Source organism: Hyperolius riggenbachi, chromosome 10, assembly GCF_040937935.1.
Source record: "Hyperolius riggenbachi isolate aHypRig1 chromosome 10, aHypRig1.pri, whole genome shotgun sequence".
In the NCBI taxonomy this organism is placed as follows: domain Eukaryota; kingdom Metazoa; phylum Chordata; class Amphibia; order Anura; family Hyperoliidae; genus Hyperolius; species Hyperolius riggenbachi.
The window spans coordinates 195,782,230-195,798,475 of NC_090655.1; the positions used below are offsets into that span (position 1 = coordinate 195,782,230).

The 16,246-nt window shown below is 43.3% G+C and overlaps 1 protein-coding gene across 1 annotated transcript in view; it reads left to right on the forward strand.

Moving 5' to 3' along the window:
• TCIRG1 (T cell immune regulator 1, ATPase H+ transporting V0 subunit a3) overlaps positions 1-16,246 on the forward strand; it is a 71,462-nt gene that overhangs the window by 11,941 nt on the left and 43,275 nt on the right. Inside the window, exons 5-6 of the mRNA XM_068255549.1 lie at positions 2,902-2,987; positions 6,977-7,103. Coding sequence (XP_068111650.1) covers positions 2,902-2,987; positions 6,977-7,103 — 213 coding nt within the window. The remainder of the gene's footprint in view (positions 1-2,901; positions 2,988-6,976; positions 7,104-16,246) is intronic.

Consider the following 16,246-nt stretch of genomic DNA (forward strand, 5'->3'; position numbering starts at 1 on the left):
AGCAGATTTATTTAAAAATAAATAATCAAAGAGGGAGAATCAATCCCCCCCCAACAGAGAGCTCTGTTAGTGGGGAGAAAAGGGGGGGGGGGGATCACTTATGTGCTATGTTGTGTGGCCCTGCAGCTTGGACTTTTAGAAAAAATGGCCTGGTCGAGGGGGGGGGGGGGGGGGGTAATGCCTGTGGTCCTGAAGAGGTTAAAGGACAAATCTAAGGAGAAAAAAAACAAGATCTACTTACCTGGGGTTTCCTCCAGCCCCTGGCAGCGTATTTGTCCCTCGCCGCAGCTCCGCTGTCCTCTTTGTTGCAGACAGATGAAATTAAAGTTTTATACATACCTGTACCTGAGCCAGTCGGGTGTATTGCATATGCACACACTCCGCCGCCGGGAGCGTACTACACCTGCACAGCACTATTGCACAGGTGCAGAATGCTCCTGGCTGTGGGAGCGGCATGCAGCCGGACAGCGCTGACTGGCTGAATTACCAGGACTCATAGCAGAAGATCCAGGTGGCGGAGGACAGCGAGGGACTGATTAGCCTGAGGGGGGCTGGAGGAAGCCCCAGGTATGTATAAAACTTTTATTTTCATCCGTCTCAGGTACCCTTTAATTTGTAGTCATCAAACCAAATTTTAACAACATATCAAATTATTTGATTTCATGAGCAAAGGGAGTGCATACATTTGCATAAACCAGCATCAGCGCAGAATTATTTTATAGTCTGAAAAATACGGTATTCAAATTCTGACAAGACTTGTGTCTGGTGTTGTTCAAACAATACTGCAGTCAAATACATCAGCAGGGCTTTCAGGCAACTGGTATTGTTTGAAAGGAAATAATAATGGCAGCCTCCATATTGTTCTCACTTCAGTTGTCCTTTGATGTTGCACAGGGAAGGAGACTTGTCCTACAATCCTATGTTTGGAAGTGTGCATCTGTGGTTTCACAGTCTCTTGTCAGTTTAATAATGCTAAGTTGTGTGGTCACAATCCACATGTGTACATAAGCACAAAGGAATTTATAGCCACAACCTTAACTGAGAGAAATCCTTTGTTCCACAAAAGCATACAGACAATTGAAATATCAAAAAAGCTATGAACCCAAAAATGATTAAGTGATTAATCTCACTGCAATGGTTGTGGCAGGTTTGTGATTATCGCCGATCGCAAACACGCTGCTTGCAGCAGTTTCCCGGGGATTACGGTGTGGTTCTCATTCGCCAAAAAAAGGAAACGCAAAATTGCAATCGCTAGGCACTTTGTGTTTTACAAGTGTGAACGGGCCTCTGGGATCCACTAGCAGCGCTTTTCTAAGCACTTAGGATTTGTAAAGCATTTGCTAATGTAACACTGTGGGTGATTTTCTAAAAATTGCATCGCTCAAGTGGGATCACACACGTAGCATTACATTAGCAGGAGCTTTTAAAATCACAAAGCGCTTAAAGTGTACCTGAGAGAGAAAGGTATAAAAAATTGCACATACCTCGGGCTTCCTCCAGCCCTCTCCAGTCTGATTTCTCCCCAGGTACGTATAACTCCCCACCCGTCTCAGGTTCCCTTTAAAATAATGCTGGCACTGCCAGTGGGTCCCAGGACTCTGTTTTGCCATCCAGGACATTGACTGTTCAGAGAGCGGCTATGCCGGCACAAAGGAGAAACAAGTGGCTTGTGGGTCACATTAAAACTTCATTAAAATCCTCTTTTTCCGTCTATTTTAACCACTTCCAGATTCTCGGAGCGTATATACACGCCCCTGAATCCTGAAGTGTATTCCATGGAAACCGGCCGTTCCATGTCAGCTCACGGAGGGTGTCTCCGTGAACACCCTGCGAGCCGATCGGCGGCTCGCAGGGTAAATGTAAACACACGGGGAAGACCTTCCCCGGTGTTTACATGTATACGGCGCTGCTGCGCAGCAGCGCCGTAGAGGAGATCTTTAGATCACCGGCATCTGATAGGCTAAAGCCTATCCCATCAGGCGCAGGACGGAAATCCGTCCTGCGCCGCTCACAGGGGGAGGGAGAGGGAGGGAAGGGGAAGGAGGCCAGGAAGCGCTGCGGAGGGGGGCTTTGAAGAGCCCCCCCCCCCCCCCCCCCACAAGCGCAAGCAGCCGGCGGCGATCAGACCCCCCCAGCAGGACATCCCCCTAGTGGGGAAAAAAGGGGGGGGGGAAGTCTGATCGGCCTGGCTGCTAGCTGATCGGTGCTGCGGGCTGGAGAGCCCACGCAGCACCGATCAGCACAAAATAGCGTGGTAGGGAAGTGGTTAAAGGACACCCGAAGCCAAAATAAACTAATTAAATAAATGATTGCATCTATCCATCGTCACCTAAAAATGACTACTTAACATATTCCACTGTTTTATTTTATGTTTAAATCTACTTTTTTAAGTTTTAACTGTTTTATTGTTTTTGCTCAATGACCCATTCACTGAAGTATGCCAGAGCTAAAATCTATGAACTATTGACCCTTTTTATTTCTTTCCTGCTCTCAGAAGCCATTGTATCAAGTGTTTTTATAGTTGGAATTTATTATCAGTGAGGGTCACATTGTAGTCAGTTCCTGTCTGAGTCAGGACTGAGTCAGACACTTACATACCTCATATTTAACTCTTTCAGGCATAGAAAGAAAAAAATTAACACAGCATGGCTATAAGTGTGCTTGCCACTGTACATTCCTATGTTTATCTCATCATGTCACACGTCACTTTTGGTATCCTTTAATGATTACAACTGGATGTATTCTGTGTTTCCCTTTACAGGGAAAACTGGCTACAAAAGCTAAGTGCAGGAGTAAAATAAAGCAAAAGATTAAGAGATTCCCCTGAAGGCAAACCACTTTCCAGATGTATTCATCCCAATGACTATAATGTAAACTATTCATATGTTTTTGTCATTGCAGCCAGAGTCTGAACCGTGGAGGGAGAGGTCTGACACTGATCCGCTCATTGATGCTGCAGGACCCTCAAGGCAGGACCTCCGAGTTAAGTGAGTTCATAGATGCAGATGGAAGGCATAGCTGTTACGTTTTAGAATTACTGATTACAAATGGCTGTCTGAAAGTGACAAAATGCCTATTCTAATAAAAGACGTAACTATAACATAGCAGCATAAGCAACACAGAATTCCCAGCACTGACTTGTTTTAATATTTTTTTAAAGCTCCCCATTACACATATTTACATGCATGCATTGAAGTCAATGTGCGATGGAGAAATTTTAAATTTGTTGGCAGTGCGGTACGCAATGGCGGAATGACACAAATATGACTGGGAAGCTGGGAATACCAGTTATGTATTTCCTGTCCAGCGGGGAGTATGTCACTGGGCCAGGGGTGGCAACAGGCCATGAAGGGCATGCGGGGGTTGGGGCGGCGCTATGCATATGACCCAGTATTCGCATTCTGCCCCAGGATCATATGTATCAGTTTTGCTGCGGTGCAATGTGAGGGGGTGCGGTGCCAAGCATCACTTTCCTCGAGTATAAAACCAGCGACATCGTTGGGTTGAAAAAAGATGTACAATACATCCATCGTGTTTAACCTGAAAATATGGTACAGCACTAGCCTGCACTCTCACTTATCTCAGTTGATCCAGAGGACGGTGAAGAATCCTTACAAGGCTTGGACTAATTAGCCAACAAAAAGAATAAAATTCCTTCCTAACTCCAGATGGCAGTCAAATAAAATCCCTGGATAAAAACAGCTGGGAATTATCTAGTAATTATAGCCACAGATGTCCTTCAATGTTAAGAAAGCATCCAAGCCCCCTTTAAACACAGATATAGAATTTGTCTGAACTACTTCCTGTGGTAATTATTTCCCTAATGATCACAGTTACCTGTTACTAATTTATTGAAATTGGTCACAGAGCTAAGTGTTCTTTTAGTCTCTATTTGGAGATGCACTCTAGATGGTACATTGCTGTCAACAGTGTATAACTACAGAGCAAGCTACAGGTGACAACGGTTCAATAATAATAATAATATATACTTAACCTTTCAAAGCTAAATACTTATTTCTCTGGGGTATTGCTCCAATATTCATTTAGTTTCTTTGCACCTGTTTTGGTATATTGGCCAATACGAATGAACAACATTACAAGTTTATTGTAAGAAAGATTTATTGTGCAGAGAGTCACTCCGTGCTTTGGCTGTTATTGTTACCCGACACTACAATTGGCCTGAGGAAGTAGGCTCAAACCCACAAAGTGCGTTGCCTGTGCAAAGTTAATCTTTCTTATAATACTGTTCAGTGGTGCTCATCCAATATTCGGGTATCCGAACTACCAAGATAATACAAACTTTTTCCACTATCTGAACCTTGAATAGGAATTCGGATATTTTTTAAAATCCGAATAGCACTATCCGACAAACTCGGATTTCCCATCTGAAATCCGAAATCCGGGCAGATGGTTAGTTCAGATATCCGAGCAGAAGCGAAAATCAACTTCAGTGGCAAAAATGAGAGAGAGCGCTCGGATCAATTCGGATTTTGAAAAGGGGTATTCGAGCACCCCTGATACTGTTTTGTTTGAGAGGTAAGCCACCTCCTTTTTTTTATTTCTATTTTATTGGTTTTAATAGAGTTTCATCCTTCCTGGGCGCCACTTCTTCCTTGTTGTGCAAGGCACCTTCCCTTTATGTGTGTTTTTTTGTTTTGTTTTTAGTTGTTTTTTTTTTGAGGGGGGAGGGAATGTGTCATTAGTTCTTAGTGGTTTTTGGCCTCAATCAGTACCAGCACTTTTTCAAGAGAATGTCCAGCCCCAATACACCACGTTTGGCACACCCGAGTGGAGACTAGTTTTCATTCTTAACCTGCTTGATATAGTTGGTTGTTCTTTCATGCAAACCACCCTTGTAAGTACCATTTAAATGTTCTTGCTTTTCAATTTTAGTGACGTATTGCACTATTTGGCTCCCGTTGTCCATGTGCTTTTCCTAAATGTGTGAAGTCACCTCATTTCATCTTTGATCCCGCATTAATGTAGCATCCTCCGCTGCCCCCTGCAGTACCCTCCATCGCCCTTGTAATTTCCTTAGATTCCCCCAGTAGTAGCCACCTGCACTGTCTCCTACTGACCTCTTCTAGTTCCACCACTACTGTCTTTACTGCCCTCCACTGCTTACACATAATGTCTCCATAGTCTCCCGTTCTGCCCTCCGATGGCCCCTTCTTGTGCTTCCATTGCCCCCTGGACTGTTCTCCTCTGCCCACTAGTAGTGACCTTCATTCTGCCCTTTGTTACCACTAGTAGTGCATTCTGTTGTCCCTTATCCTACTGCAGAGTATAGCACCAGAGTGTGTGAGCATGCAGTTAGCTTACACGGCCTGCTGGTGTGTTCCCTGGCCTCTGATTACTGCTCTGGCCTTCTCATAGTTTCTGCCACTTACAGGTCCTGCCACATGGTCATATGATCAAGCCAGGTTGAATACAGTGACATGGCTTCAGGAAGCCATGATAAGATCCTGGCAGTAATTGGAAGGCAGAGAATGCACCAGCAGAACAGGTAACATAAACAAATGCTATACACTTCACCGATATACTCTCATCCCTCTGGTGTCCAGGTGTGTATATGTATAAAGTGCATCCGTGTAGATGTGTTTTCCTGTTGCATAGCACACTCGATGTATAGAAATCTGATCTACGTGAAATGTAGTGTTTTAATGAAAAATATGCCTGTTTACCACAGGAGCCATGCAGTGCCAGTGATATAAGGTTTTTCTCAACACCCATTTCATATGTAGATGTCTGCATTATTTTATTTGTCATTATGGCTTGTGGGTAGCCCTGAACTGAAGAGGTGTTTTGAACATAATGACTCATACAATGTTTGTACAGGGGCTGTGTAAATAATCCTAAGTGGATCTGACTTCAGTGTTTGTAGATCAACAACCTGATTAAAAAGAATAAAGAAGCTTGAAGTTTGGGCTTTGCTCAGCTCCAAGGCAATGTCTCTAGGTGTACTTTATTCAGATGGTGGAACAAATTGCCTGGCTTAGTTTCCCATAAAAGGAACTTTGCACTTCTGCTTACTGTTTCCTTTAGAAATGGGGGAAGTATCAAGTTGTGAAACTCTTCTCCAGTCAGTTTCTAAAGTGGCCCCATACAGATGGATATGTAGGAGACTTCATGACTAAATTGCCATTTCACAGTGTAAAGCTCCATACACACGATACACGCTCAACAGCATCTTTCATGCAGCACAATCGTCAAACAACTTTTTTGTTGTGAAACAAGTTGAAACAACTTACAGTATTTTGCTATTGTTCAAGCAGCTGATAAGCATTCAATCCAAAGCCCCAAACAACTGTTGGATTGACTTCTTATCAGTCTTGTCAACTGTTTGAACAATAGCAAAATACTTTTTTTTAGTTGTTTCAACTTCTTTCACAACAAAAGTTGATTGACAATTGTGCTGCATAAAAGAAGCCTTTGAGTGTGTTACTATGGGGCTTTACACACATACAAGGAGTGTTGCCCAGCAGACATATGGACCCTGCAGGCAGCCTGTTGGGTCAATTAAAGTGCGGGGATCACGTCCATTTAAGCCATTGGACTAGCCACGGCTTTGGGCAGGTTCAGTGGAGCGACCGTTACTTAGGAGCGTGAGGTAGTTCGCATAACTCGTGCTCCTCTCATTAAGCTTGCACTGCTTTAGCAGCGCTGCTTAATGAATGAACCCCATTTTGCATATGGCCACTTTTATCGTGTGCTTCTAAACCTTTAACCAGGGTCATTATCTTTTAAAGCAAACCTGTTGAGACAAACCTAGAGGTTATTACTGATTTTATTTTTTTCTAAAGACAAGGCGCACTGTCTGATTTGTAATGCTGTAATTCTTCATAGATCTGTCTGCCTCAGGTATTCAGACCTACTCTTTCACATCCTAACATTTCTGTTCTGTGTCTTTGTTTTTATATAGTGTTAGAATAAGCACGTTATAATTGTCTCTACGTTTTACCAACTTGATTTGCAGTTTTATGGCTGGAGTCATTCACCCTTGGCGCATGAACTCGTTTGAACGATTGCTATGGCGAGCTTGCCGTGGTTATCTTATTGTTAACTTTGTGGAGATGTCTGAACCTATGGAAGATCTAGTGACCGTGAGTGAAAGCAATACAAAACCACTGCTGTTATCTGCCATTAGATCGGTGTTTGTTAATGTGGACCTGAGCTCTTACACAGGACAGAAGGAAAACTTAGAGAAATGCACCCTGAATGTATTTAGAGAGTTTAGTTTAACCACTTGAGGACCACATATACTGGTAGGTGATCAGAGGCGCCAGCAGAATAAAATTAACATAAAATTGTTAAGAATTGCCGGGAGGGAAAGTGGTGGACTTCCCCTCAATAATTAGACACCAAGGTCTGTCATCGAATCAAACGAATACATTTATTCAATAGTGCCCCAAAATCTGCAACGCGTTTCGTGGGAGCAGACCCACTTCTTCAGGCAATAAAACGGGGACAAAAGTTTGTTGTCCCCATTTTATTGCCTGAAGAAGTGGGTCTGCTCCCACGAAACGCGTTGCAGATTTTGGGGCACTATTGAATAAATGTATTCGTTTGATTCGATGACAGACCTTGGTGTCTAATTATTGAGGGGAAGTCCACCACTTTCCCTCCCAGCAATTCTTAACAATTTTATGTTATTTTAATTCTGCTGGCGCCTCTGATCACCTACCAGTATACTTGAGTCCACCCCAGGTGGAGGGGTGACCCTACCCCATTTTTTCTGATCTACAGAGAGCGACTTCTTAATCCTGAGTGAGGACAGGTCTAATCTCCTCACCTGCCTATACAGTGGTTGCCTGAGCGGTAACCCATGTTTGTGAGTATAACCATCTCACCTATTCATTTCCCTTCGTATCTCTGACATACTACACCATATTGGGCTCTCGATTTCTCTCTTTTTTACTTGAGGACCACAGTCTTTCTACCCCTTAAGGACCAGAGCCTTTTTCTCCATTCAGACCACTGCAGCTTTCACGGTTTATTGCTCGGTCATACAACCTACCACCTAAATGAATTTTACCTCCTTTTTCTTCTCACTAATACAGCTTTCTTTTGGTGCTATTTGATTGCTGCTGCGAGTTTTAGTTTTTATTATATTCATCAAAAAAGACATGAATTTTGTCAAAAAAATGACTAACTTTCTGTGCTGACATTTTTTAAATAAAGTAAAATTTCCTATACATTTGAGCGCGAAAGTTATTCTGCTACATGTCTTTGATAAAAAAAAACATTCAGTGTATATTTATTGGTTTGGGTAATAGTTATAGCGTTTACAAACTATGGTGCAAAAAGTGAATTTTCCCATTTTGAAGCATCTCTGACTTTTCTGACCACCTGTCATGTTTCATGAGGTGCTAAAATTCCAGGATAGTATAAATACCCCCCAAATGACCCCATTTTGGAAAGAAGACATCCCAAAGTATTCACTGAGAGGCATGGTGAGTTCGAAGATTTTTTTTTGTCACAAGTTAGCGGAAAATGACACTTTGTGACCAAAAAAAAAAAAAGTTTCCATTTCTTCTAACTTGCGACAAAAAAAAAAAAATGAAATCTACCACGGACTCACTATGCTCCTCTCTGAATACCTTGAAGTGTCTACTTTCCAAAATGGGGTCATTTGTGGGGTGTGTTTACTGTCCCTGCATTTTGGGGGGTGATAAATTGTAAGCACCCCTGTAAAGCCTAAAGGTGCTCATTGCACTTTGGGCCCCTTAGCGCAGTTAGGCTGCAAAAAAGTGCCACACATGTGGTATTGCCGTACTCAGGAGAAGTAGTATAATGTGTTTTGGGGTGTATTTTTACACATACCCATGCTGGGTGGGAGAAATATCTCTGTAAATGACAATGTTTTGATTTTTTTTTTTTACACACAATTGTCCATTTACAGAGATATTTCTCCCACCCAGCATGGGTATGTGTAAAAATACATCCCAAAACACATTATACTACTTCTCCTGAGTACGGCGATACCACATGTGTGGCACTTTTTTGCAGCCTAGGTGCGCTAAGGGGCCCAACGTCCTATTAACAGGTCATTTTGAGGCATTTGGTTTCTAGACTACTCCTCACGGTTTAGGGCCCCTAAAATGCCAGGGCAGTATAGGAACCCCACAAGTGACCCCATTTTAGGAAGACACCCCAAGGTACTCCGTTAGGTGTATGGTGAGTTCATAGAAGATTTTTTTTTTTGTCACAAGTTGATGACACTTTGTGAAAAAAAAAAACAATAAAAATCAATTTCCGCTAACTTTTGACAAAAAATAACATCTTCTATGAACTCGTTATACACCAGAATACCTTGGGGTGTCTTTTTTTCTAAAAAGGGGTCACTTGTGGGGTTCCTATACTGCCCTGGCATTTTATGGGCCCAAAACCGTGAGTAGTCTGGAAACCAAATGTCTCAAAATGACTGTTCAGGGGTATAAGCATCTGCAAATTTTGACGACAGGTGGTCTATGAGGGGGCGAATTTTGTGGAACCAGTCATAAGCGGGGTGGCCTTTTAGATGACCGGTTGTATTGTGCCTGATCTGATGGATAGGAGTGCTAGGGGGGTGACAGGAGGTGATTGATGGGTGTCTTAGGCGGTGGTTAGAGGGGAAAATAGATGCAATCAATGCACTGGGGAGGTGATCGCTGATCGGAAGGGGGTCTGAGGGGGATCTGAGGGTTTGGCTGAGTGATCAGGAGCCCACACGGGGCAAATTAGGGCCTGATCTGATGGGTAGGTGTGCTAGGGGGTGACAAGAGGTGATTGATGGGTGTCTCAAGGTGTGATTAGAGGGGGGAATAGATGCAAGCAATGCACTGGCGAGGTGATCAGGGCTGGGGTCTGAGGGCGTTCTGAGGGTGTGGGCGGGTGATTGGGTGCCCTAGGGGCAGATAGGGGTCTAATCTGATGGGTAGCAGTGACAGGGGGTGATTGATGGGTAATTAGTGGGTGTTTAGAGAGAACAGATGTAAAAAATGCACTTAGGAGGTGATCTGACAGCAGGTCTGCAGGCGATGATGTGGGTGGGTGATCAGATTGCCCGCAAGGGGCAGTGACAGTGAGTAAATAATGGGTGGCAGTGACAGGGGGTGATTGATGGGTGGCAGTGACGGGGTGATTGATGGGTGATCAGTGGGTTATTACAGGGAAGAACAGATGTAAATAATGCACTGGCGAATTGATAAGGGGGGGTCTGAGGGCAATCTGAGCGTGTGGACGGGTGATTGGGTGCCCGCAAGGGGCAGATTAGGATCTGATCTGATAGGTAACAGTGATAGGTGGTGATAGGGGGTGGGTGATGGGTGATTGATGGGTAATTAGTGGGTGTTTAGAGGAGAGAACAGATGTAAACAATGCACTTGGGAGGTGATCTGATGGCGGGTTTGCGGGCGATCTGATAGTGTGGGTGATCAGATTGCCCGCAAGGGGCAGGTTAGGGGCTGATTGATGGGTGGCAGTGACAGGGGGTGATTGATGGGTGATTGACAGAGGATCAGGGGGGATAGATGCATACAGCGGCACGGAATATGTTGGCGCTTTATAAATAAATAATAATACAGTACACGGGGGGGGGGTCTGGGGAGAACCTGAGGGGTGGGGGGTGATCAGGAGTCCCCAGGGGGCAGTTTAGGGAATAAAAAAAAAAATAGCGTAAACAGATAGTGACAGGGAGTGATTGATGGGTGATTAGGGGGGTGATTGGGTGCAAACAGTGGTCTGGGGGGTGGGCAGGGGGGGGGGGTCTGAGGGGTGCTGTGGGCGATCAGGGGGCAGGGGGGGGGGGAGATCAGTGTGCTTGGGTGCAGACTAGGGTGGCTGCAGCCTGCCCTGGTGGTCCTTCAGACACTGGGACCACCAGGGCAGGAGGCAGCCTGTATAATAGGCTTTGTATACATTAAACATGGGGCAGCGGCGATCGGGCAGCTAGTAACCCACCGGCGCTTCCGAACGGCCGGCGGGTTACAGTGCGAGGGGGCAAAGCCTGTCGCCGGCGGCTGATCGCGTCACGAATGACGCGATCGCAGCATAACCACGCTCGCCACCGCCGATGGGCGCATTGCGGTTGTTTGGGCCCAGCCCTTGCTGCCGCCCATCGGCTTAAGGCGGTCGGCAAGTGGTTAATTCCCCCTCATTTGTGTCTACTCACAAGTTGTAATTTGATCTCCCCCCTGTGTCACATGACTGCCTATGGCAGATAAGCAGATAAAGCCCATTTGAAAGCACAGGCTGTAAACAATGTCTGCCTCCATGAATCAGGAAGTAGAAACTGTGCAAATTTATTTTAGGATTTGTATCAACTGTAACAAATACCGTATATTCCGGCGTATAAGACGACTGGGCGTATAAGACGACCCCCCAACTTTTCCAGTTAAAATATAGAGTTTGGGATATACTCGCCATATAAGACTACCCCTCTTCCTACGCACACCAAATTAAAATAATAAAAAAAAAATCATGTACTGGTGCTGTATATGAACAAATACTGGTGCTGTACTGTATGTGTTACCCAGTAAATAACAGTATATAGTCAATTGACTTGTTGCATTGGTCAACTCTCCTTAACCTATTTTGGTTCCTGGACGTAGAAACTACGTCCAGGAACCATGCGCGCTCCCGCGGCCGATCGCGCGTGCGCACGCGTGCTCCCGGCCCGCGGTTCAATAGCCAGGCAATCAGTGAATCGGGCTACGGTGCCCGATCACTGATTCCTCTCCCCCGCTGAAAAAGCAACACCTTCTCTCGGAAGCTGTGCCTTTTCTGGCTGTTCCCTCCCCAATGCGTCACTCTAAGCGTGTTACGCTTAGAGTGACGTCATGTAAACAAACTCATGGCCGCCATCTTGTGGCCAAAAAGTAATACTACAACTGAAAATAAAAAAAAATGAAAATCAACACACATTTACATTACAAACCTATTGTTTACCTCCCACCCTCCCAAAACTACCCAAATAAAATGTTTACTATAAAAAAAAAAAAATTACAATAAAAAAAAAAAAATGTAAATATTTACCTAAGGGTCTAAACTTTTTAAATATCAATGTAAAGATTAAATATTTCTATATTTTTTTTTTTATTATTTTAAACTTGTAAATAGTGATAGATGCAAAACGGAAAAAATGCACCTTTATTTCCAAATAAAATATTGTCGCCATACATTGTGATAGGGACATAATTTTAACTGTGTAATAACCGGGACATATGGGCAAATACAATACGTGAGTTTTAATTATGGAGGCATGTATTATTTTAAAACTATAATGGCTGAAAACTGAGAAATAATGCATTTTTCCATTTTTTTCTTATTCTTCCTGTTAAAATGCATTTACAGTAAAGTGGCTCTTAGCAAAATGAACCCCCAAAAGAAAGCCTAATTGGTGGCGGAAAAAACAAGATATAGATCAGTTCATTGTGATAAGTAGTGATAAAGTTATAGGCTAATGAATGGGAGGTGAACATTTCTCACGTGAAAACGACGGAACCTGAATGGGTTAAGTAGACTGGTCAGCTCTCCTTGTCTACCGTTTTATCAGAGCGGTATGGAAGAATAGATTGTGCTCCCTCTGCAGGGAGATCTGGGAGGCGGTAACAGAATAGGGTGTATCACCCGGCATCAATGACAACTGACGTATAAGATGACCCCCAACTTTTCAGAAGATTTTCAAGGGTTAAAAAGTAGTCTTATACGTAGGAATATACTGTACATGTTTTTTGTTTAAAGGTTATTATGCTGTTGTGTATCTTTTAGTGCAGAGGGGAGTTCTGAGTTCAGGTCCACTTTAACCACTTGAGGACCTAGGGCTTTCTACCCCTTAAGGACCGGCCACTTTTTTTCCATTCAGACCACTGCAGCTTTCACGGTTTATTGCTCGCTCATACAACCTACCACCTAAATGAATTTTGGCTCCTTTTCTTGTCACTAATACAGCTTTCTTTTGGGGCTATTTGATTGCTCCTGCGATTTTTACTTTTTATTATATTCATCAAAAAAGACATGAATTTTGGCAAAAAAATGATTTTTTTAACTTTCTGTGCTGACATTTTTCAAATAAAGTAAAATTTCTGTATACATGCAGCGCGAAAAATGTGGACAAACATGTTTTTGATAAAAAAAAAACCATTCAGTGTATATTTATTGGTTTGGGTAAAAGTTATAGCGTTTACAAACTATGGTGCAAAAAGTGAATTTTCCCATTTTCAAGCATCTCTGACTTTTCTGACCCCCTGTCATGTTTCATGAGGGGCTAGAATTCCAGGATAGTATAAATACCCCCCAAATGACCCCATTTTGGAAAGAAGACATCCCAAAGTATTCACTGAGAGGCATAGTGAGTTCATAGAAGATATTATTTTTTGTCACAAGTAAGCGGAAAATGTCACTTTGTGAGAAAAAAAAAAAAAGTTTCCATTTCTTCTAACTTGCGACAAAAAAAAATGAAATCTGCCACGGACTCACCATGCCCCTCTCTGAATACCTTGAAGGGTCTACTTTCCAAAATGGGATCATTTGTGGGGTGTGTTTACTGTCCTGACATTTTGGGGGGTGCTAAATTGTAAGCACCCCTGTAAAGCCTAAAGGTGCTCATTGGACTTTGGACCCCTTAGCGCAGTTAGGCTGCAAAAAAGTGCCACACATGTGGTATTGCCATACTCAGGAGAAGTAGTATAATGTGTTTTGGGGTGTATTTTTACACATACCCATGCTGGGTGGGAGAAATATCTCTGTAAATGACAATTTGTTAATTTTTTTTACACACAATTGTCCATTTACAGAGATATTTCTCCCACTCAGCATGGGTATGTGTAAAAATACACCACAAAACACATTATACTACTTCTCCTGAGTACGGCGATACCACATGTGTGGCACTTTTTTGCACCCTAACTGCGCTAAAGGGCCCAAAGTCCAATGAGTACCTTTAAGATTTCACAGGTCATTTTGAGAAATTTCGTTTCAAGACTACTCCTCACGGTTTAGGGCCCCTAAAATGCCAGGGCAGTATAGGAACCCCACAAATGACCCCATTTTAGAAAGAAGACACCCCAAGGTATTCCGTTAGTAGTATGGCGAGTTCATAGAAGATTTTATTTTTTGTCACAAGTTAGCGGAAAATGACACTTTGTAAAAAAACACAATTAAAATCAATTTCCGCTAACTTTTGACAAAAAATAAAAACTTCTATGAACTTACCATACTCCTAACGGAATACCTTGGGGTGTCTTCTTTCTAAAATGGGGTCATTTGTGGGGTTCCTATACTGCCCTGGCATTTTAGGGGCCCTAAACCGTGAGGAGTAGTCTTGAAACGAAATTTCTCAAAATGACCTGTGAAATCCTAAAGGTACTCATTGGACTTTGGGCCCTTTAGCGCAGTTAGGGTGCAAAAAAGTGCCACACATGTGGTATCGCCATACTCGGGAGAAGCAGTACAATGTGTTTTGAGGTGTATTTTTACACATACCCATGCTGGGTGGGAGAAATACCTCTGTAAATGGACAATTGTGTGTAAAAAAATCAAAAGATTGTCATTTACAGAGGTATTTCTCCCACCCAGCATGGGTATGTGTAAAAATACACCTCAAAACACATTGTACTACTTCTCCCGAGTACGGCGATACCACATGTGTGGCACTTTTTTGCACCCTAACTGCACTAAGGGGCATAAAGTCCAATGAGTACCTTTAGGATTTCACAGGTCATTTTTGTTTCAAGACTACTCCTCACGGTTTAGGGCCCCTAAAATGCCAGGGCAGTATAGGAACCCCACTAATGACCCCATTTTAGAAAGAAGACACCCCAAGGTATTCCGTTAGGAGTATGGTGAGTTCATAGAAGTTTTTATTTTTTTGTCACAAGTTAGCGGAAATTGATTTTAATAGTTTTTTTTTCACAAAGTGTCATTTTCCGCTAACTTGTGACAAAAAATAAAATCTTCTATGAACTCACCATACTCCGTACGGAATACCTTTGGGTGTCTTCTTTCTAGAATGGGGTCATTTGTGGGGTTCCTATACTGCCCTGGCATTTTAGGGGCCCTAAACCGTGAGGAGTAGTCTTGAAACCAAATGTCGCAAAATGACCTGTGAAATCCTAAAGGTACTCATTGGACTTTGGGCCCCTTAGCGTACTTAGGGTGTAAAAAAGTGCCACACATGTGGTACCGCTGTACTCAGGAGAAGTAGTATAATGCGTTTTGGGGTGTATTTTTACACATACCCATGCTAAGTGGGAGAAATATCTCTGTAAATGACAATTGTTTGATTTTTTTACACACAATTGTCCATTTACATAGAAATTTCTCCCACCCAGCATGGGTATGTGTAAAAATACACCCCAAAACACATTATACTACTTTTCCTGAGTACGGCGGTACCACATGTGTGACACTTTTTTGCAGCCTAGGTGCGCTAAGGGGCCCAACGTCCTATTCACAGGTCATTTTGAAGCATTTGTTTTCTAGACTACTCCTCGCGGTTTAGGGCCCCTAAAATGCCAGGGCAGTATAGGAACCCCACAAGTGACCCCATTTTAGAAAGAAGACACCCCAAGGTATTCCGTTAGGTGTATGGCAAGTTCATAGAAGATTTTATTTTTTGTCACAAGTTAGTGAAAAATGACACTTTGTGAAAAAAAAACCAATAAAAATTATTTTCCGCTAACTTTTGACAAAAAATAAAATCTTCTATGAACTCGTCATACACCTAACATAATACCTTGGGGTGTCTTTTTTTTCTAAAATGGGGTCACTTGTGGGGTTCCTATACCGCCCTGGCATTTTACAGGCCCAAAACCGTGAGTAGTCTGGAAACCAAATGTCTCAAAATGACTGTTCAGGGGTATAAGCATCTGCAAATTTTGATGACAGGTGGTCTATGAGGGGGTGAATTTTGTGGAACCGGTCATAAGCAGGGTGGCCTTTTAGATGACAGGTTGTATTGGGCCTGATCTGATGGATAGGAGTGCTAGGGGGGTGACAGGAGGTGATTGATGGGTGTCTCAGGGGGTGGTTAGAGGGGAAAATAGATGCAATCAATGCACTGGGGAGGTGATCGGAAGGGGGTCTGAGGGTTTGGCCGAGTGATCAGGAGCCCACACGGGGCAAATTGGGGCCTGATCTGATGGGTAGGTGTGCTAGGGGGTGACAGGAGGTGATTGATGGGTGTCTCAAGGTGTGATTAGAGGGGAGAATAGATGCAAGCAATGCACTGGCGAGGTGATCAGGGCTGGGGTCTGAGGGCATTCTG